Raw genomic sequence first — 19,271 nt, forward strand, 5'->3', positions numbered from 1 at the left:
GACCACTCCCCAGAGCGATAGGGCCTAGTGAGGTCCAAGGAGCATCTCCTACTGCCTCCATGTCCTTCCTGCATGCTGGCCAGTCTACAAGACTCTCCCATGGCCCTGGGGCTGGCTGTGGCCAAGGGAGGACCCCGCCTGGAGCCCTGTAATAGCTCACAAGCACAGGCACGTACCAGGGTCAGGGCAGAAATCAAGGCAAGGGGGGCTTGGACCAAGGCTATATTTTTTCAGAGGGCATGGTGCCCCTATTCTTCATCATCCTCATCCCCTCCTTCATCCTCCTCTTCCTGTTCCACCTTGGTGCCTTCCATGCCCTCTGTGGAACCAAACTGCTGAGGGCCACCTCCATCAGGTGCTAGGAGAGGAGACTTCTCCTTCTTGAAGGAAAAGGAATGAGAGGAGATGTTGGAGAATTTCCGGGAGAGTTGTGGTTTCTTGATGTCGCTCAAGGAACCTGGCATCTTCAGATTCTTATATAAGCCCCGGCGTCTGGCCCACCTGGAGGAGATAATCAGGTACTCAGTCAATCAGGATCAGTAATGGCCCCTGTGGCTACAGGGTTGGCAAAATGGATCCATTACTATTTCCATTTCACAGAGAGAGGGACTGAGGCTCAGAGAGGATTCATAGGCTGATAGGATCACAGATGGAGAGCTAGGAGGGAATTCAGAGGCCATCTAGAGTTACATAATCCCAGCCCCACCCTCCAGCCCCCTCATTTTAAGGGGACAAAGCTGAGGTCTGTGGAGAAGAAGGGGCTTGCTTAAAGTCATGAGAGGAACAGGGATTTATACTCAGGTCCCCTGGCTCCAAGCCCAATTCCTTTTGTATCTAACCCCAAAATCTAGCCCCTCACCAGAAGAAACAGATGAGAACGATGAGTAAGACCAGGCCAGTGCACGTTAAGCCCAAGGTCCACAGGTGTTTCTTTCGCATGTTCTCTGGAGAGGAGAAGGCAGGCAGGCAGAGGTGCCAGACCCAGCTGTCTGGGACCCCTCAGCCACTTCTGCAAACAGGGACCCAGCCTGCCCCTTCACCCCCACTAGGAGAACCCAGCCTGTCCCTTCACCCTCCTGGGAGAATCCAGCTTTCCCCTTCACCCCCTGGGTGGGCCCAGCCTGCCTAGCCTGGGGATCACAGGCATCCAGGTCTCCCTCTCTTGTCTCCTTTGGCTGCCTAGCCATTTGTCCTCCTTGAGGAACCATACACCTAGCCCTCTTTCCCTGTCCAAGTGGGGGTGGGCTTCCCAGAATGAAAACATTCAGGTCCCTATTGCCCAGACCACAGCAACTCTCAGAACATGTTCACCTACCGTCAGGCCTCTGGTGGTAGCAGCTCCCCTCCTGATAACAGCAGCGCAGTCGAAGGCACAGGTTTGGGTTTTCAGTGGCCGCCCGGCCCCCACAGGTTGCCCTGTCCCACATGTCCCCTTCACAGCCTATGGGAGGGGATGGGGACCAAACATCCTGGATCCCTCCTGCCACAGGGACTCAGGGGCTCTGAATCCCAGCACTCTCTGGATCGGGAAGCTAGGAATCCTAATCTCCAGTTAGAGCCCCTGCTGGGGAACTAGGCATCACAAACCTCTAGCCTACTCCGTTACTGAGGACCCCAATATCTTGATTCCCAGCTCTCTCCTCCCTCAAGTCCCTGGGCATGGTGATATATGCATCCTTCTCCTCCCCAGCCAGTCCTCATCCCAACTCACTCCATGGGTAGAAGAAACCTTGGATTCCATTCCCATCTGGAAGAGAAGAGGGGATGCTGTTTGAGGGGGGCAGAGTCAGGAGCCTTCTAGCCTCCAGCCTCTCCCCCAGCACCTCCTCCCCCTCACCAGCTCTGCCTGTCACCAGCAGCAGGAGGCTGAGGGCAGGGATGGCAGCAGCCACCATGATACCCCCAGGATCCCTCAGCTCAGGCTACTAGTCCCCTGACCTCGGGGGTCTCTGGGGATCCTCCTCTGTGGTAACCCAAGCAACTAGCCTTGCCCCACCCCAGCCCCAAGAGTCTAGAATCTTCCTGCTAGGGTGGGTCTCTCCATGACTACTGGTGTCCCTGGGGTGGGGCCTCCGCACCCTCAGGACCCTAGCCCCATCTTATTGTAAGTTGTTGCCCTTCCCCTAAGCGCCAAACCACCGTGGGCTGTGCCCTGGGTCTGGCTTCCTGGCCACCGTCTCTTGGAATCTCTAGCTTCTGAGTTCTGATTGATCACAGCCTCCTACCTGAAGGTACAATGTCCTTGTATTTAGGATCTGAGGTCTGAGATCAGCACTGGACAGATGAGGAAACAGAGTGGAGAGAAGACAAAGGATTGATTTGTCCCAGGCCTTGGAGCAAGGAGTAAGTGTCAGAAACAGGATTTGAACTGCCCGCCCAGTGAATCTATCCTGAACTGTAGTCATGTCTCTCCTGATGGAATGGAAGCTCCTTGATGCTAGCTACTGTTTAACTTTTGTTTCCAGTATCCAGTCCAATATCTAGCTGGTAATTGAGAAGAGCTTGTTGATTGACTGAAATTTGAGGATGTGGTGTGGGAGCAGGGGCAGAGGATATGGAGTGGGGTGCACAGCCTCAGAGAAGCAGGGTCAGGGGGCCCTCTGGACCCCTCTGCCTGGAGGCAGGCCCCCATGACAGGGGCTATGTCAATGAGTATCTGTGTGTGTGTACATGTGCCTGCGTGTGCAATGAGTATGTGGATGATGGGTGTGTGTGCATGTGCATGTGTGTATGTGTGTGTGTATGGAGGAGCCAATATCCCTTAGGAAAGAGGGGCTAGGGGTTCAGAATGCCTGCTCCTTCGGAATCCAGGGGCATGGAAGAAGAGTCCCTAAGACAGTGGAAGGGGATCAAGGTACCCAGTTTCATTGTAGAGGAGGAAGCAGCTGAGGCCTTGAGGGAAGAGAGGGCAAGGCTAGGGCTCAGAATGCCAGGATCCCTAGGAAAAGGAATAGGGAGCCATTGTCACTTAGGGGAGGGGGCTGGATATTCAGGATGCCTGGGTCCCTGAGATAAACAGACTCTGAGGATTCAAGCCCCTGGTTCCCTGGGGGAAGAGGTAGATCAGGGCTCAGGATGCCAAGGCCCTTGGGAGGGCTTGGAGGATCAGGATGCCATAGTCCCTGAGAGAAGGAGGTTCAGCAAATATCATTGAGAGAGGAGAGGGCTGGGAATTCAGGATGCCTGGGTCCCTGAGAAAGGAGGGGACTTGGGATCAGAATACCTGGGTCTTCGAGGGAGTGGGGAGCTGGGATGTGAGCCTGCTGGGGAATTGGGACTCCTGGGTTCCCAACGGAGAAGAGGTTGGAGGTTCGAGATCCTTGGGACCTTTGAGGGGCTAGACAGCTGGGCTTCAAGATGTCCAGCTCTCTGGAAAGATGAGAAATCCAGAAAACACCTGGGCTTGTTCAGTGTGACTGGCGGTAACTACCCCCCACAGTAAACATGTGGGCTGAGGGGCCAGAATCTCCGTCAGAGATGACACAGGTCAGGTTGGAGGGGGCTGGGGGGGGGTCATTGGTCAGGCTGGGAAAGAGCTAAGACCTAGCCTCAGCCGTGGCCACTGTGTTTCCTGTGTCAACATCACTCTGGGCCAGCTTCCCATTCTTGGGATTCTTTTCAGATCAATGAGGGGGTGGGGGTCTGGGGGCGGGCTCCCTGTGGGGTTGGGCCCTCCGTCACTGACCCACACCACTAATGACAGGCTGCAACTGCTGCTGTGGCTGCCGGCCCGTCACCCTCTCCCATGCCCAGACGGCCCCCCGCAGCCTCGGCCGGGCAGACACCACCACACCACGAGGCCGCCTGCTGAGCTGAGCTCACAGCCCACCCCACCTAGGGAGCCCCCCAGACCACCCCGCCGCCCAGCCCGCCTTCCTGTCTCCCTGGGTCTCTGTCTTTCAGCATTTCCCTAGCTTGGCTTCTCTTTTCGTTTCTGTTTCTCACTGTCTCTGCCTTTTTCATTCACTTCATTTGTCCCGATCTCTGTTTCTCCCTCCCCTTGATCCCCAGTGGCTTTCTTACCCAACCCCTCGCATCTTCCCAACACATTCCCTGAAGATGGTACCTAAGTGTCTCCCTCTCTAGACCCTGGCTACTAGTCAGGGGCTCAGGCTTCCAGAGCCAGCTTTGTGACCTTAGGACAGCCCCTCACCCCCACCCTCTATAAAGTGAGGGCATTGGAGAGGATGATTTCTAAGGTCTTTGTGTTACGAGGCTAGGCAAGGCTCTGGCCCTGGGTTTTCCCTTCTGTAAAAAGGTCCCATAGAATTCCTCAATATGTAAGCATTGCTCTGACAGCCTTAAACATTCTCAGTTCCAGGATACCCCTTCTCCTGACTCTGGTGATTGGTGCCAAGTCTGTGATCACTGACCCTCCCCTCCCCTCCCCAGACCTTGCTGGCTTTCCCTTTCTACCTTTCTGGGTCTCGAGAATACCAGAGCCCCTGAGAGAATAAGGTCTGTGGTACTAAAGTGTTGGGGTTTAGAATTTACAAATCTAGGTCCCAAACAGCTGAGGATTCTGTTCTCCCCCCCGCCCCAGTCAGTGAATCCCCCTGCCTCTGGGCCTGAGTCACTTTGACTACTGACCTGGGATGGGAGTAGGGTGAGGGGAATGACATCAACGTCAGAGCTGATGCAGCCTCTGGCCCCCCACACTGAGTCACCCCCCGGAAACTACCCCCTGAAGGCTGGTGGTCAGAACTGGGGGCCTCCCCCCCTGCCTCGGTTTCCCTTTGCAGTTAGGGAAGGTAGGGAGGACTTGATCACCTAACCTATGAGATCATGTCCCATGCTGGGGATCCCTGATGTCATCTTCCCCAGGACCCCCCACAAGGGACACAAATCCCAGCACTTTTCCTCCCCCTCCCCTCCCTCTCCATCAGAGGTTAGGCAGGGCTGGGCAAGGGGGACACCCAGACCACTCTAGTGTCCCCACAGCTTTCTGGCCCCCTCCCCAGTTGGGGCCCTGACTCTGTGTTGGTCTCTCCATCACTGTTCCAATGCTTCCATCCCTCCCTAGTTTCTTTCAGTCGCTGGATTTGGCTCAGTCAGACTTCCTGGTGTCTTGGTTCCTCTCTCTTTTTCAGTCCCCTCCAGTGCCTTTTTCTTGATGTCTGGGTTCCTGCTCATTCTTCTGCCTGGGACTTTAAATCTACCAGCTTCACTTTGGCTGCTTGTCCATCTCTCATCTTATCTTTCTCAGCCTCTCTTAATCTCTGTCTCAGAATTCCCAGGATCTCTGGCTCCCTCCATCTCTCTCAGCATCTCTATCTATAGCTCCCAGTTTCTCTCTTGCTCTGGATCTCAATCTCTTTTGTTTCTGCCTCAGCCTCCCCCTGACTTCCTTCATCGGTCTCCATCTGAGGGGTGTCTCTTTCTACCCTAGTCTCTGAGTCTCTATATCAGTCTGTGAGAGAGACAGGGGGGGGGGGGGGGGACGACAGACAGACAGAGACAGACAGAGAGACAAAGACAGAGAGAGAGACAGTCAGTCTCAGGTGCTACTGCCTCTTTCTCATTTAGTCTGTCCATCTCTGAACAACTATAGGTCTACTGAGGTCCTTCTATCTCTGTTTCCAAAGCTCTAGGTCTTCCCCCACTCCCTGTTTCAAGCTCAGCGTCTGCACCTCTGTGAGTCCCTTGGTCCTCATATCTCTGTCTTTGCCTCTATGTCTCTCCACCTGGCCTTCCTCCTTCCTCATCTCTGTCTCTGGAAGTCCTGGGCATTTGTGTGCCTTGTTCTCAGAATGTTAGCCAGCCTTTTCTTCTCTCTGTGTGCATTTCTCTCCAATCTTGGGCTCTTCCATCTCAATCTCTCTTTTCCCCACAATGGCCCATTGTCTCTGTGTCTCTCTCAGTGTCTCACTATCTCTTTCCCTCCTGTTCTCTGTCTCCCTCCGTCTTCTTCAGTCCTTCTCTCCAATGTGTCTGGGCAGCTCCCTCCCTCCCATTCCCAGCTCTGTGTCTCTCAATGTCTCAATGTGTCTCTTCCCACCATCTTCTCTTCTAGTCTCCTCACTGTCTCTGGCTTGGTGGTGGGAGGGAGGGAATGATGATGAGCTCAGTGGGTCCCCTTCGGGCCCCCCATGTATCACAGCTCAGCCTCCCCCCTTTCTCCTCCTCCCCCCTGCTCCTGCTCAGGCCCGGCCGGGGCTGGGGCTGGGGCTGGGGAGAGTGAGTCAGGATGTGTCAGGCTCCCCTCCCTCCCCCCTTCCTTCCCTCCCCTCCCGAGCGGGCGGTGGCTGGGCCCTGGCCCCTGCCCCAGCCCCTACCCGGCTGAGCCTGGTCCCAGCCCCCTATATAACCCCCCGGCCTCACTCACATACTCCTTTACTCCCCAACTCTCTCTCTCTCCCTCTCTCACACTCCTTCTCTCTCTGTCTGTCTCTCTCTCACACACACACACACACACACACACACACACACACACACTCTCCCTCTTTTTTTCCTCTCTCTCTCACACACACACAGGCAATCCAACCCAACACGCTGCCACATGCCTCCCCCCACCTCGATCTGGCCTGCTTGACCCCAGGGTCCCCTGAAACCAAAGTGAGGCTCACTGGGCTGACCTGGCCAGGGAGGGGTTAAGACCAAGATACCCCCTCCCCTCCCGTCCCTGGGGACGGAGCCTGGAGCCCAATCCCATCCTGAGTTTGGGGACATGGACAGTAAGTTCCCTCAAGTTCATAGGGAGTGGGACAGAGGGAGGGAGGGAGAGAGGGAGGGACCCTGGGCAGAGGGTGGAAAGCACACAGAGGAGAAGAATCAGAGAGGGAGTCAGAGAGGGATGGAGAGAGACAGGAGAGAGGGAGATAAATGAACGAGTTAGAAAAGAGTGAGGCTAAAGACTGAGAGACAGGTACAGAAAGGTGACAAAGAAATATAAGACCTAATGGCAGCAGGCAAGGGAGAGGGAGAGAGGGAGACAGAAACTGAGAGGTAAAGGGAGAGAGACAGAGAAAGATGCATGGAGCAAGGGAGACCCAGAGACCAGGAAGATGGAGAGGGGAAGAGGGACACAGGTAGGGAGACCCTGACACAGAGATCAGAGACCAAAAGAGCTGGAGAAAAGTGGTCAGTCACAGAGCAAAGGCAGAGAGAGACCCAAGGAGGCCCAGCCAGAAGGACCCAGAGATAGAACAGAGAGAATCAGGGTGACAGGGAAAGGGGAGGAGATGGGAGGGGAAGGAGGCTGGGCTGTGGGGGAGCCTCTGATTGGCTACATTGGGCATGAGGGGGTGGGGGTTCCCCCAGGGCTGAGCCTAGGGCTAGGAAATGGGATGGGGGGGAGAGTCTCAGTTTCTGTTTTCCCAGTTTCTCTGCAGCTTGGTCCCCCTCACTCTCTCGGGGTCTGTCTCTGGCCTGTGTCTCTCAGGTCTCCCCAGTTCTGTCTCAGTAGCTCGGTCCATTTACCTCTCCATTACCTTGGCTGGTACCTGCTGGCTTTTGCCCTATCTCTGCCTCTAGTCTCTCGATGTTCGTCTCTTGTCCTTTGCACCGGTCTCGTATTCTGAATTAGTTTTATGTGTCAGTCTCTCGCCTCTCCCTCCCTTCATCAGTCTCTCTGTGTCCCCATGTCTCTGCCCCTCGCGTCTCTCTCTCCCAGTCTGTCTCCCCACGTTTCTGAGCCTCTCCTATGGTGAGTTGAGGCAACTGAACCCGCGCCTGGGGCTGTTGTGGGGGGCGGGCGCCGGGCCGCTGCCCCCGCAGTCTGTGTCTAGGGCCCGGGCCGGGGGTGGGTGGGACTCGGGCAGAGACAGAGACCCAGAGAGACAGGGAGACAGGAAAAATCAGAAACAGAGACAGACACCGGGAGATCTTGCCCCTGACTGGATCTCCCTGCTGGTCCTGGGTTCCTGGGGGGCCAGGGGTGTGGGTGTCTGCGGATCGGGGGGAGCGGGGGGCAGGTCGTGGCCTGCGCCTCCCCCCCACCCCCCACCCCCTTAGGGCCGGGATTCCGGCGTCCGGGGGCGGAGGGAGACGCCCGGCCCGTCTGCTTGCCCCGGGCCGCGTCTGCTCTGCTGGGCGGGGCTCCTGCCTTCGAGGGAGGAGGGGAGAGAGCCTGATCCCCAGTCCGCCCCCTCAGGGCCCCAACCTCCACCGCCCCCCCCTCCGCCCCAACTCCGAGGTCCCAGGAGTCCTGGTCCCCCTCTCCCAATCTCTGCCTTTCCCCCATCTCTCCCCGTGGCTGTTTTCTTCCTCAGGTTTGTGCCGCGTAGTCCTGGCCGTGCTAAGCCTGTGGCCCAGTCGAACTGGGGCCTCAGCACCCCCACTGCCACCTGGGTCTCCCCGGGGCGCCCCTGTCCCGGGCCCAGGGGAATCCCGAACTGAGCTGGACAGCGCCGTGCTCCTCACCCGGGGGCTGCTGCGAGACACCCGGCAGCTAGCCGCTCAGCTGGTGAGACCCCGCCCCCTTTCTCTTCTCTCCTCCCCTCTTGTGCCCTCCCCATCTGTGCTCTCTTGGGAAAGAAAGCAGGAGGCCCCGAAACCCAGAGAGGTGGGGCGGGAGACACGGAGACACCCAGACACCGAGAGGTGGGCCGGCAAACGCCAAAGGAGAGTTAGACAGGGCGAGACAGACGGGGCGGGGGGGCGGGGGAGAGAGACAGACAGAGGGGGAGAAGGGGAGGGGAGGGAGGGAGAGAGAGGGAGAGAGAGAAACAGAGACAGAGAGAGGGAGACACAGAAAGACAGAGAGGGAGAGGCAGAGACGGAGAGGGAGACACAGAGACAGAGATGGAGAGGGAGACACAGAGAGACAGAGATGGAGAGGGAGAGACAGAGAGACAGACAGAGGGGGAGAAGGGGAGGGGAGGGAGGGAGAGAGAGGGAGAGAGAGAAACAGAGACAGAGAGAGGGAGACACAGAAAGACAGAGAGGGAGAGGCAGAGACGGAGAGGGAGACACAGAGACAGAGATGGAGAGGGAGACACAGAGAGACAGAGATGGAGAGGGAGAGACAGAGAGACAGACAGAGGGGGAGAAGGGGAGGGGAGGGAGGGAGAGAGAGGGAGAGAGAGAAACAGAAACAGAGAGAGGGAGACACAGAAAGACAGAGAGGGAGAGGCAGAGACGGAGAGGGAGACACAGAGACAGAGATGGAGAGGGAGACACAGAGAGACAGAGATGGAGAGGGAGAGACAGAGAGACAGACAGAGGGGGAGAAGGGGAGGGGAGGGAGGGAGAGAGAGAGAGAGAGAGAAACAGAGACAGAGAGAGGGAGACACAGAAAGACAGAGAGGGAGAGGCAGAGACGGAGAGGGAGACACAGAGACAGAGATGGAGAGGGAGACACAGAGAGACAGAGATGGAGAGGGAGAGACAGAGAGACAGACAGAGGGGGAGAAGGGGAGGGGAGGGAGGGAGAGAGAGGGAGAGAGAGAAACAGAGACAGAGAGAGGGAGACACAGAAAGACAGAGAGGGAGAGGCAGAGACGGAGAGGGAGACACAGAGACAGAGATGGAGAGGGAGACACAGAGAGACAGAGATGGAGAGGGAGAGACAGAGAGACAGACAGAGGGGGAGAAGGGGAGGGGAGGGAGGGAGAGAGAGAAACAGAGACAGAGAGAGGGAGACACAGAGAGACAGAGAGGGAGAGGCAGAGAGACAGACAGAGAAAGGGAGGGGAGGGAGGGAGAGGGAGGGAGGGAGGAAGAGAGGCAGACAGACAGACAGAGACAGAGACAGAGAGGGACGCACAGAGAGACAGACACAGAGGGACACACGCAGAGATAGAGTGACAGAGACAGAGAGGGACACACAGAGAGACAGAGAGAAAAGGGGAGGGGAGGGAGAGAGAGACACAGAGAGAGAGACAGAGAGACAGACAGAGAGAGAGAAGGTGAGGGGAGGGAGGGAGAGAGAGAGAGAGGGAGGGAGAGAGACAGAGACAGAGACAGAGAGGGACACACAGAGACAGAGAGAAACAGACAGACAGAGAGAGAGAAGGGGAGGGGAGGGAGAGAGAGAGGGAGGAAGAGAGAGAGAGAGGGAGAGAGAGAAGCAGTGTTTCAGGGTGGTATCCCAGGGATAGAGTTAGGCAGACAGAAACAGGTTGCCAAGGAAACACTCAAGGACAGAGAGGCAAGCTGAGGTGGCCAAAGAGAAGCAGAAAAGGAGGATGGGAAGTCAGTGAGACACGAAGGTAGGTGAGGGAAGCTGCTCAGAGACGAAGCTGAAGACTCAGAAACAGCTGCTTGGTTGGCAGAAGACAGAGACAAGTGGGGAGAGACTAAAAGCCAGGGAGAGACAGCCAGGGATGAGTGAGGAGAGTGTGGAAGAGACATGACAGAAAGATGCTGGAGGTGGGCGAGACTGGGAAATTCAGACACAGACAAACAAGCTAGGGGAGGGTAGAGAGAGTCAGCTGGAAGAGACCAAGAGCCTCAAGCTTGCACAGGAAAGATGGGAAGGTAGGGGGCCTGTAGGAGGCAGAGGAGATGAGAGGGGTATCCGGGGTCCTCAAGGCTCCCCCTCCTCATTTCCTTCCTATTCCCCCCACCCCCCTGCAGAAAGCCAAGTTCCCAGCAGAGGGAGATCACAGCTTGGATTCCTTGCCGACCCCTGGGATGAGCTTGGGGGCAATGGGGGCCCTGCAGGTGAGTGGGCTCAAATAGGAATGAGGGGATTTGGGGCAAGGGTAAAGGTTGCTGACTCTATGTCCCCTTCAAAAAGCTCCCCAGCGTGCTGACCCGCCTTCGGACTGACCTTCTCTGCTACCTCTGGCATGTACACTGGCTCCGACGAGTAGGGGGCCCAGCCCTTCGGAGCCTGGATCCAGAGCTAGGAGCTTTGCAAGTGCGACTGGACCGACTACTCAAGAGACTTCAAATCTTGGTAGGGCCCCCTTGACACCTTGAGACAGGGGGAGGTTCCAGGGACCTGACTCACCCTTACCTCAGACCCAAAGATCATGAAGTCAAAGGATCTCCTCCAGCCATACTCCCCCCACCCTCCCACCCAAGGCCTAAGACCAAGAACCCTAGAACTGCAATCAGGGACCTGAGATTATTGACCCTAGAAATCCTCCTTGCTGACTTATAGAGTCTCAGGAATATGAACCCATAGACCCAAGAATCTTCTTGGCCTCAAATCTCTGCCCAAGCCTGGAGACCATAAACCCAGGGATGCCCATCTTGGACCTGTGGACCCCCAGACCAGTCTTTGAGACTCTGGACAACTAAGCCCTCTGGTTTAGGGACCAGAGAGACTGACTCTGGGGTCTGAGACTCTGGGGGTTCCTCTGACTCAGGTCCTATGCCTGGGAAGTTGGGGACCCCTAATCAAGGATATGAAACCCTCCCTGCCCCCAACCATTCTAGATCTTGAGATCATAGACCCAGGCACTTTCATCCAAGACCCTGAAAGTATGGATCCAGTTATCTCTACCCCAGGAGACTGAGTGGATCCAGCTAATCCTAACCCAGAACCCAGGAAATATGTCATAGGGAACCCTCCAATCTTGAGGCTTAAAACTATAGAACAGGAAATTCTTGATGCCAGGGCCCTGTGAGGCCTTGCCCCCACCCCAAACAAATCCCTGTCTGCTGGCTTATTGACCTATATCCATTTTTCTCCTCACAGATGACTCGTTTTTCCCTGCCTAAGCCTCCCCCAGACGCCCCAGCTCCTCCTCTGGCCCCACCAGGATCAGCCTGGGGGGGGATCCAGGCAGCCCATGCTGTGCTGGGGGGGCTCCACCTCACCCTTGACTGGGCCGTGAGGGGCTTACTGCTGCTGAAAGCTCGGCTCTGACCTCCCCCAAGGGGAGAGGAGAAATTTGGGCCCTGGTGTGGGGCCCTGGGCCTTTGGCCTGCCTCCCTTAATACCCTTCTTTATTTATTTATTTATTGGGGGCTCAGAGAGTGGGGTCCCAAGAGAGCCTGAGGCTCTCGTGAGCTGGGCCCATAGCTCTGGGCCCCCTCGGAGTAGTCCCCCCTTCCCTTTCTGCCCCTTCCACACCCCAACTTGATAGGACCTTGGACAGCAATGCCTTCTCTTCATACCTATTTATTGGGAGGATGCTGGGGTCCCTGAGACGACTGAGTGGGGGAGGGGACAGCCTCCCCCCTCTGGCCTCCTCCCCTGTTCCTTGACCACCTCTAAGTTATTTAAATGATCACTTCTCTTTGAACCCATGACATGGCTCCTCCAAGCAGTCCCTCCCCACCCCCCAACCCCCAACCTCACTGGTACCTATTTATTGTAGTAATTTCTCCTTGTGTTTTGTACAAAAGAGATGTAAGAGATAAAAGTTGGATCAATAAAAATTGGCATCTTCTCTCCAGGTTGAGGGATTGGGGTGGGATGCCATCCATTAACCCTTGGGCACTTGAAGCTACTAGGGGGATGGGGGGGAAGCAGACTTGGGGAGGGAGTAAAGCAGATATGAAGGCCACCTTCACTGTCATCATTCTCCAAACCTGGCCTGAGTGCACCTCAGTGACTACACCAGAAAGGCCCAGGTTAACGACAATGGATAACTTGAGAGAAGTGGTGGGTGGGCAGGAATTGGGCCTTAATCCAACAGTGGGTGGGAGTGGGTTAGAGAGATTCCCTGACTTGCCTGGCAAGCACTAGAGGTAAAATTGGAACAGATTTCTCTCCTGACTCCATATCCAGCATCTTTGACCTATTGATGCCAATTGTTTGGGTGGCAGATTTGGGACCCCAGCAGGGCCAAAGCACTGGGGGCAAGTACCAGGATCTCTAAGAGGGTGGGGTAAAAGGAGATCCCAGGTGAGATCTTGGCTCTGTGGTGCCAAGGCCTGCCTAGGCTATGTCCAGTGGGCCTTCCTTGAGGTTCAAGATTCAGGAAAAGAAGAGACCTCAGTCTCTTTCTGAGTTACCCACCATAGTAGGGCCACCCATCACAGAACCACAGACCAGCTGAGTTTAGTGGGTACTCAGGGGATCAGCTCCAACCCTCTGACTTTGGGGGTGGGCCTGGGGAAGGCAATTGGGCTAAAGGGACTTGCCAGGGGTCACACAGCTCAATGTCTGAGGCCAAGTTTGAACGAGTAGTCCTCAGTCCAGGCACAGCTCTCTAACCACTGCATCACCTAGCTGCCCCTAAGCCTCTCATTTTCCATGGGAAGCTGGGGCCAGCCTGAGGCCCATATTGCTTTCCAGATGTAGAGAGCCACCTTCTCCCTCATGAGACTTTGTAGCAGAGACAGGGTTAGGCTGAAGGCCCATCTGAAAGCCAGGGTCTCTGGAGGCCATCTTTAGGGGAGACCATTATCTCTCAAAGGATTCTCTGCAAAAGAAAGGAGGGACCTTGAGAGGGAGGCCAACCTCTTTTGAGGTCCCAGGGTCACTGTAACCACCCCAAGCTCCAGCTACAACAATTACTTGCTCAGAAACTTCAGAGCCCCCCCCCAGAGCCTTAGGGTTCATCTTCTCAGCCTAGAAGGCTGGCCCCTACAATACGAGGCCAGATATCATCTCCTCTAGAATGGACAGCAGTGCCCAGCATTGCTTCCTCCCCATTCCCTCAGGGCCCAGGTCTCCTGCCTCCCTTTGTCTCATGCAGCACAGGATCCCTGTAGTATAATGTACCTGAGAGGTGGGCACCCGACTTCAGCCCCCAGACATCCCATGGTTGGCCACCCACCTACAAGAAGTTCTCCTATCAAGCCTAAAGACCCCCATGGTCTTGGTTCTGTCTTCTGGAGTCCAGTTCCTTTTCAGAGTTCCGGCCCCTCCCAAAGCTAAGAGGCTATCCCCCTCCATCCCCCACCCTGCCCGCTTTAGGTCAAACATCTTTCTTTTACTCACTTCCTCCTTGACCCCCCACCCCCCATGGACAGGGTCCAGGAAATACTGTCTTTCAGCTCCTCAATGAGGGCCAGGAGCCCATGAAGTTCCTTGACCCTCCTGACCCGTGAGGTCACAAAGGCAGATTCCCACTTCTTAGCTCAGGGTCCAGGTTCCAGAGAGACGGCAAGCTTGCTGGCCAACCAGCCCTCCCAGAACGCCATGGCCAGTCCTCCCCACCCACAGGGAGAATCCCGGCACTCCCCTGACAGATCCCCCAATTCCAGGGGCCCTGATCCTCCTTAGAGACTCGCAGATCTGCTGGCATCAATGACCCCCGGTTTCCTCACCAGGTGAGACCAAGGGCTTGAGATGCCTGAGTCCCTGGAGCTGGTCATGGGGCAAGGGGCTTGTGAGTGCTACCAGGACCCATCTCTGCTCTGCTTCCTCCTGGATCTCAGCTGTTCTGCACAAAGAGCTATTCCTGAATGATATGGAGCATTCATTTCAGCCGTGGGTCCCACTGCTGGGCCATCTGCAGAGAACCATGATGGAGGGCGAGTACCTTCCCCTGGGGCCGCTGCTGCCAATGTTTGAGAGCGACTTCCTGCAGGTGCCCCCTGGGAGGGCAGGGTGGGTGAGAGGATAGCCCAGCATTGAACGCACAGTCCTTCCCAAGCAGGCTTTTGGCAGGGGTGGGGAATGGATCCCTAGAGGATGCTTCCCAGCCTCAGTGCCCCACCCTCCCTAGGTGACAAACCAGGGGGAGGCTATTTTTCTGCACAAGAAGGAGAACCCTGTGACAATGGGTGTGGCATACTCCATCCCGGGGCTCATGCTCCCAGACCTCATCCTACTTGCCCGGCCAGTCGGAAATAAGAAGCAGAAGGAGCTCGAGCTCACCAGGTGAGCCAGTGTGGTCCCATCCCTAACTCCCAGGTCCCTGAGCACCCTCCTGCTGTGCATCTGCCTCCCTCACTCCGTGCTCCCTGCAGGCTGCTGCCTACACACCTGGCTCGCTTGTTCGTCCACAATGTGGCCAGCTGGAGGCTCAAACTCCGCTTGGCCTCAGGCCGAAGCTTTTACCTTCGGCTAGACGCCGACCAGCGTGAGGGCTGCTTTCTTTTTAATCGCTGGAGATACCTGGTCTACCTGCTTCAAGGGCCTGTGCCATCCTGGGCCCCCCAGGCCTACCAGGCTCAGCTGTCCCCAGCCAGCAAGCTCAAGGTGAGGCTGCTGTGAGCCATAGCAAGCCTAAATTGGACTCTTCACCTTTCCCAGCCCTGCCCCCACCCCAACACAAGTACCTGAATGGTGAAGGGGCTAAGACCCTTCATGCTGGGGTAGTGCCCGGATCCCTCAGAGAAATGAAGAAGGCTGGGGAAGCCACATACCTTAGTCCCCTCTGCGGGAGGAGGCCTCAGGGGATCTGTTTGTCTCTGCAACCTCTACTTTTCATCCCCTCTCAGGCCAAGACTCAGAAGATGTCTCAAGCTGGTGAGAAAATCTTCCATCTCTCCTTTGTTCCTCCGTGTCTCCCCACTCACCCATCTCTTTCTCCATGCTCTGCTTGTCTCTGTCTCTGAGGTACTACTGTCTCTAACTGGGCCTGAGCTTCTGGGCCAGCTGCCTGTATCTCCACAGGGTCCACAACACTGAAGGCCAAGGTATCAGGACGGGGGAAGCCTGGGCTGGGCCTGGGACAAAGACCATGTCCTGGGCCCTCCTCTGACCAGACAGCTTCCCCCACTTCCTGCAGGAGATGATGTCGAGAGCAGTAGGTGACTCCCTCCCTTTCATGACCCAATTGGAGCCCCCAGGCCGGAAAGGAGAAGAGAAAAAGTGGGCCTGGACCCAAGGGTGCCTCAGGGAATAGGGAATGAGGGTGGGATTCTCCAAGGTCTGGTTCCCTGGCAGGGCTGGAGAGGGAGGCGATAGATTTGGGGGTAAAACCATTGGGTCCCTTCGGGGTGGGGCCAAGAGCAGGGCCTCAGGATGCCTGAGTCCTTGAGAGGCCAGGACACTGGAGTCCGATAGAACTGCTTCTATAGATCAGGCCATAAACATCTCAAGATGGGTACTTCTAGGACCCAAGGAGAAGAGGAAGGTAAGGGACTGCATGGATTCCCAGCTCTTTGCTCCCCCCACCAGGGTTTTCAGGAGCCCTAAGCTGGTCCTGCTCCCCCTCCTCAGGGCAGCCTACTGTCACCATCTGGACACTCTTCAGCATTATTTCCAACACCCTGAACCGACCCAAGGTACTGGGAGGCCCTTGGGCTAGCAGCCAGGAGGCCAGGGTCCTTAGAGGCAGGGAGGGAGTCAGGGGTGCAGGACACTAGGTCCCTGAGGGATGCACACCCTCCTCCCTCTGCTCTCCCTAGGCCTCCAAAGAACCCACCCCAAGAAGTTCGAGTTCAGGACTCTCAGGAATGGAACCCTGTGTGACTCCCTGCCAGACCTCATCTTCCTGGCTGGGATCCCACCGACCATCCAAGAAAATATTTCACTCCTCAAGCACATTTCTGGATTCAGGCTCCCAGTCCCGAATAGGTTTTTCCATGACTTGGGAAAACATCCATCCACATAAACATGCCTCGTTCAAAACTCCCAGCATCGTCTCCCATGCCTTGGCTTGGGCCAGCTCCCTCAGGTATGTCTGGGCCCAGCCTCAGTCCCAAGATTTACAGCAAAAGGTCCCACATAAGACTACTTCACCTGATAAGTCCCTAAAGAAACGATTTTCCAAGTATGTAGTGATCTCCTCATAACTGCAGGGATTCATAGGAGACTCAGAATAGGGGCTGGTTGAGAAATATGACTAGAACAGGTGGTGGGTCCTTGAGAAAAGAGAAACTTAAGTAGTGATCTCCCCTTCATTGGAGATATTCAAAGGCAGTTTGGACTTAGTGATCTCAAAGATCCTTTCCAATTTTGAGGTTCTATGATTCTACCCCACCCCCACCCCGGCAACAAGAGGCAAATGGTATATATCCTGGAGGTATTCCAGCAATTTTAGGTGTATGTATGGTCTTGTGGTTCCAGGTTGAACTTAAAGCAGACCAAGGCTGTCACAGAGAGTGAGGAAGCAGCAGAGTTACCCTACATGAGGTTCATGCAGCAAGAGGACAAGTCCTTGCTGGCTGAAAAGCAGTCCCATCCCAAGTCTACACCTTATGAGTCCACTGAAATGTCCCACCTTTCCACCAAGGCCTCACTCTACCTACCTACTGAGGACTCACCTGACCATTTCATTAAGGCCCCAGAGCCCTCTCCCTCCTCCAAGGCCCCAGAACCTTCCCCCTCCCCCAAGGCCCCAGAGCCCTCTCCCTCCCCCAAGGCCCCAGAACCTTCCCCCTCCCCCAAAGCCCCAGAGCCCTCTCCCTCCCCCAAGGCCCCAGAACCTTCCCCCTCCCCCAAGGCCCCAGAGCCCTCTCCCTCCCCCAAGGGCCCAGATTCTTCTCCCTCCCCCAAGGCCCTAGAGCCCTTGCCTTCCCCCAAGGGCCCAGATCCTTCCTCCTACACCAAGACTACAGAGCTCTCAGGCTCCACTAAGACCACACCTGAACAGTCTACCAAAACATCACCCAAACACTCAAAGAAATCTACATTCCTCCTGTCCACCAAAGCCTCACCCAAACATTCAAAGAAATCTACATTCCTCCTGTCCACCAAAGCCTCACCCAAACACTCCAAGAAATCTGCATTCCACCCATTCACCAAGGACTCCAAGGCACATCCCATTAAGACCTCAGTTGACCAGGGCACCAAGGCCTCAGACAGGTCACCCTCCAATCAATCCCTTGGGTCCACTGCTGTCTCACTCACACTGTACACTCCAGACTCCACCAGCCACTCAAAGGAGGCCTCACCCTACCTGTCCACCAAAGCCTCACCCAAACACTCCAAGAAATCTGCATTCCATCTGTCCACCAAAGCCTCCTCCAAACACTCCAAGAAATCTGCATTCCACCCATTCAGCAAGGATTCCAAGGCACATCCCATTAAGGCCTCAGCTGACCAGGCCACCAAGGCCTCAGTTGACCAGGTCACCAAGTCCTCAGAGAGGTCACCCTCCAAAAGGTCCCTTGGGTCCACTGCTGTCTCACTCTCACTGTACACTCCAGACTCCACCAGCCACTCAAAGGAGGCCAAATCCTACTTGTCCACCAAAGCCTCACCCAAATACTCCAAATCTGCATTCCACCTGTTTACCAAAGCTTCCTCCAAACATTCCAAGAAATCCTCATTCCATCCAACTACCAAGGCCTCACCTCATCACTTTACCAAGGATTCAAAGTCATACCCCATTAAGGCCTCAGCTGACCAGGTCACCAAGTCCTCAGAGAGGTCACCCTCCAAAAGATCCTTTGGGTCTACTGCTGTCTCACTGTACACTCCAGACTCTACCAGACACTCAAAGGAGGCCTCATCTGACCCATCCACCAAGGCTTTGTCTCATCAATCCAAGAAGACCTCACAAGCCCCATCCAACAAAGCCTAGAGCCTTGTCCTAACCACCTTACAGAGCTTCACCCCATCAGTGCAGAATGGCTTTATCTTACCCATCCTCAAAGGCCACATGTCATGCCAGGTTCATGAACCCTGGCCAGTCTGATGTGCCAGAGGAGACTCATTCCCCCTGTATTGGGGAGTTCTCTACCCATGGGCTCTCGAACTCACCCAATTCAAATTCTGGCCTCCAGGTAAGAAAGTTCAAAGTCCTAAATCTTCTATCCCTTGCTTCCTCAAGGTCCTGAGTATCCCACCCCCAAATTCCTCCTAGAAATCTAGGCATCCCTTTCTTTCAATCTTCACTTGTCTCTGAGACCAAATCCCTATCTCCCCCAGAGAACAGAGTATCCTTGTTCCTAATCCCATTTTCTTGACTCAATGACCTAACTCCAGCTCTCCTCTTTCTTCCAATCCCTCCAGTCTACCTGAGCTCACACCCAGACCCAGAACCTCTGTCAAAGACTCCACAATAGGATCCTGAGTTAAGGTAATGAGTGTCATGATCATAGACCCAGGAGGTCAAGTTTCCTTTCCCTTTAGCCTCTCAGACTTAGCTGCCCAGTCTTTAATTCCCTTTACTACCTCCTGCATCTAGACCAATAGATTTCACTTTTTTCTGAAGGCCCTAGGTGACATATCCCTTCACTCTCACCCTTCTCTCCATGTAGGTTCCTCAGTGTTAAGGAGATGCCTCTTCTCCCCCTACCCCATTGGAAGAAAAGATCCAAAGATGCTCTTGGTCTGAAATGTATTTGGAACTGATAAGGGGCTTATGGCCCCCAGATCAATCTATTAAAAGTCTTTGAATGAGAGAAAATTATACATCCATGTGTGTCTCTATCTCCCCCAACTCCTACCCAAGTGTGTGTGTGTGTAAAAAACTACATTTTCCATAAACACTAAGGGCAGCTACACTTTTGCCAGGCCTTGACTGAACCTAGGCCATGTGGAATAGCAGTAAGAATTGTGAAAAATGATTATTTCTGTCTTATAT

General features: G+C 55.3%; 3 protein-coding genes and 1 long non-coding RNA gene across 9 annotated transcripts; 2 read left to right on the top strand and 2 right to left on the bottom strand.

Moving 5' to 3' along the window:
• Positions 1 to 205: 205 nt before the first annotated feature.
• TMEM190 (transmembrane protein 190) lies at positions 206 to 2,308 on the bottom strand. Of its 2 annotated transcripts, none has more exons than XM_072607657.1 (5): positions 2,226 to 2,308; positions 1,712 to 1,747; positions 1,316 to 1,441; positions 860 to 944; positions 206 to 501 (listed from the first exon to the last, which is right to left on the bottom strand). In XM_072607657.1, exons 3-5 carry the CDS (start codon positions 1,425 to 1,427, stop codon positions 249 to 251), a joined length of 450 nt encoding a protein of 149 aa, XP_072463758.1. In that variant the 5' UTR covers positions 1,428 to 1,441; positions 1,712 to 1,747; positions 2,226 to 2,308; the 3' UTR covers positions 206 to 248. The 2 variants fall into 2 exon arrangements, with proteins under 2 accessions (XP_072463758.1, XP_072463757.1); XM_072607656.1 differs by lacking the exon at positions 2,226 to 2,308 and adding an exon at positions 1,838 to 1,987.
• Positions 2,309 to 6,362: 4,054 nt separating this feature from the next.
• IL11 (interleukin 11) lies at positions 6,363 to 12,317 on the top strand. Of its 4 annotated transcripts, XM_072607652.1 has the most exons (5): positions 6,363 to 6,674; positions 8,211 to 8,404; positions 10,519 to 10,605; positions 10,682 to 10,843; positions 11,591 to 12,317. In XM_072607652.1, exons 1-5 carry the CDS (start codon positions 6,668 to 6,670, stop codon positions 11,759 to 11,761), a joined length of 621 nt encoding a protein of 206 aa, XP_072463753.1. In that variant the 5' UTR covers positions 6,363 to 6,667; the 3' UTR covers positions 11,762 to 12,317. The 4 variants fall into 4 exon arrangements, with proteins under 4 accessions (XP_072463753.1, XP_072463756.1, XP_072463754.1 ...); XM_072607655.1 differs by lacking the exons at positions 6,363 to 6,674; positions 8,211 to 8,404 and adding an exon at positions 8,475 to 8,541 and having other exon boundaries at positions 11,591 to 12,276; XM_072607653.1 differs by lacking the exons at positions 6,363 to 6,674; positions 8,211 to 8,404 and adding an exon at positions 9,979 to 10,419 and having other exon boundaries at positions 11,591 to 12,276.
• LOC140503560 (uncharacterized) lies at positions 12,262 to 14,203 on the bottom strand. Its single transcript, XR_011966830.1, has 2 exons — positions 14,116 to 14,203; positions 12,262 to 13,265 (listed from the first exon to the last, which is right to left on the bottom strand). It is a non-coding gene; the product is annotated as an uncharacterized lncRNA (long non-coding RNA).
• A 55-nt stretch (positions 14,204 to 14,258) lies between these two features.
• On the top strand, positions 14,259 to 19,094 carry GARIN5B (golgi associated RAB2 interactor family member 5B). 2 transcript variants are annotated; one of them, XM_072607641.1, is made up of 12 exons: positions 14,259 to 14,378; positions 14,517 to 14,671; positions 14,761 to 14,992; positions 15,235 to 15,262; positions 15,410 to 15,432; positions 15,525 to 15,607; positions 15,817 to 15,872; positions 15,959 to 16,023; positions 16,147 to 16,415; positions 16,808 to 18,468; positions 18,698 to 18,764; positions 18,946 to 19,094. In XM_072607641.1, the coding sequence occupies exons 1-10, from the start codon at positions 14,259 to 14,261 to the stop codon at positions 18,264 to 18,266; spliced, it is 2,490 nt and encodes an 829-aa protein (XP_072463742.1). In that variant the 3' UTR covers positions 18,267 to 18,468; positions 18,698 to 18,764; positions 18,946 to 19,094. The 2 variants fall into 2 exon arrangements, with proteins under 2 accessions (XP_072463742.1, XP_072463743.1); XM_072607642.1 differs by having other exon boundaries at positions 15,853 to 15,872.
• The last annotated feature ends 177 nt before the right edge of the window (positions 19,095 to 19,271 follow it).

Source organism: Notamacropus eugenii, chromosome 5 (genome assembly GCF_028372415.1).
Source record: "Notamacropus eugenii isolate mMacEug1 chromosome 5, mMacEug1.pri_v2, whole genome shotgun sequence".
Classification (NCBI taxonomy): Eukaryota; Metazoa; Chordata; class Mammalia; order Diprotodontia; family Macropodidae; genus Notamacropus; species Notamacropus eugenii.

Excerpts from the sequence above, each read along its gene's own strand:
- IL11 (XM_072607652.1), top strand. Across the intron at positions 10,606-10,681 it reads GGGCAATGGGGGCCCTGCAG|CTCCCCAGCGTGCTGACCCG; the intron begins GTGAGTGGGCTC and ends CCCTTCAAAAAG. Across the intron at positions 10,844-11,590 it reads TCAAGAGACTTCAAATCTTG|ATGACTCGTTTTTCCCTGCC; the intron begins GTAGGGCCCCCT and ends TTCTCCTCACAG.
- GARIN5B (XM_072607641.1), top strand. The coding sequence starts at position 14,259 with ATGGAGCATTCATTTCAGCCGTGGGTCCCACTGCTGGGCCATCTGCAG. Across the intron at positions 14,672-14,760 it reads AAGGAGCTCGAGCTCACCAG|GCTGCTGCCTACACACCTGG; the intron begins GTGAGCCAGTGT and ends TGCTCCCTGCAG. Across the intron at positions 16,024-16,146 it reads ACACCCTGAACCGACCCAAG|GCCTCCAAAGAACCCACCCC; the intron begins GTACTGGGAGGC and ends TGCTCTCCCTAG.
- TMEM190 (XM_072607656.1), bottom strand. The coding sequence starts at position 1,895 with ATGGTGGCTGCTGCCATCCCTGCCCTCAGCCTCCTGCTGCTGGTGACA. Across the intron at positions 1,748-1,837 it reads GCTGGTGACAGGCAGAGCTG|ATGGGAATGGAATCCAAGGT; the intron begins GTGAGGGGGAGG and ends CTTCTCTTCCAG. Across the intron at positions 945-1,315 it reads CTACCACCAGAGGCCTGACG|AGAACATGCGAAAGAAACAC; the intron begins GTAGGTGAACAT and ends TCTCCTCTCCAG.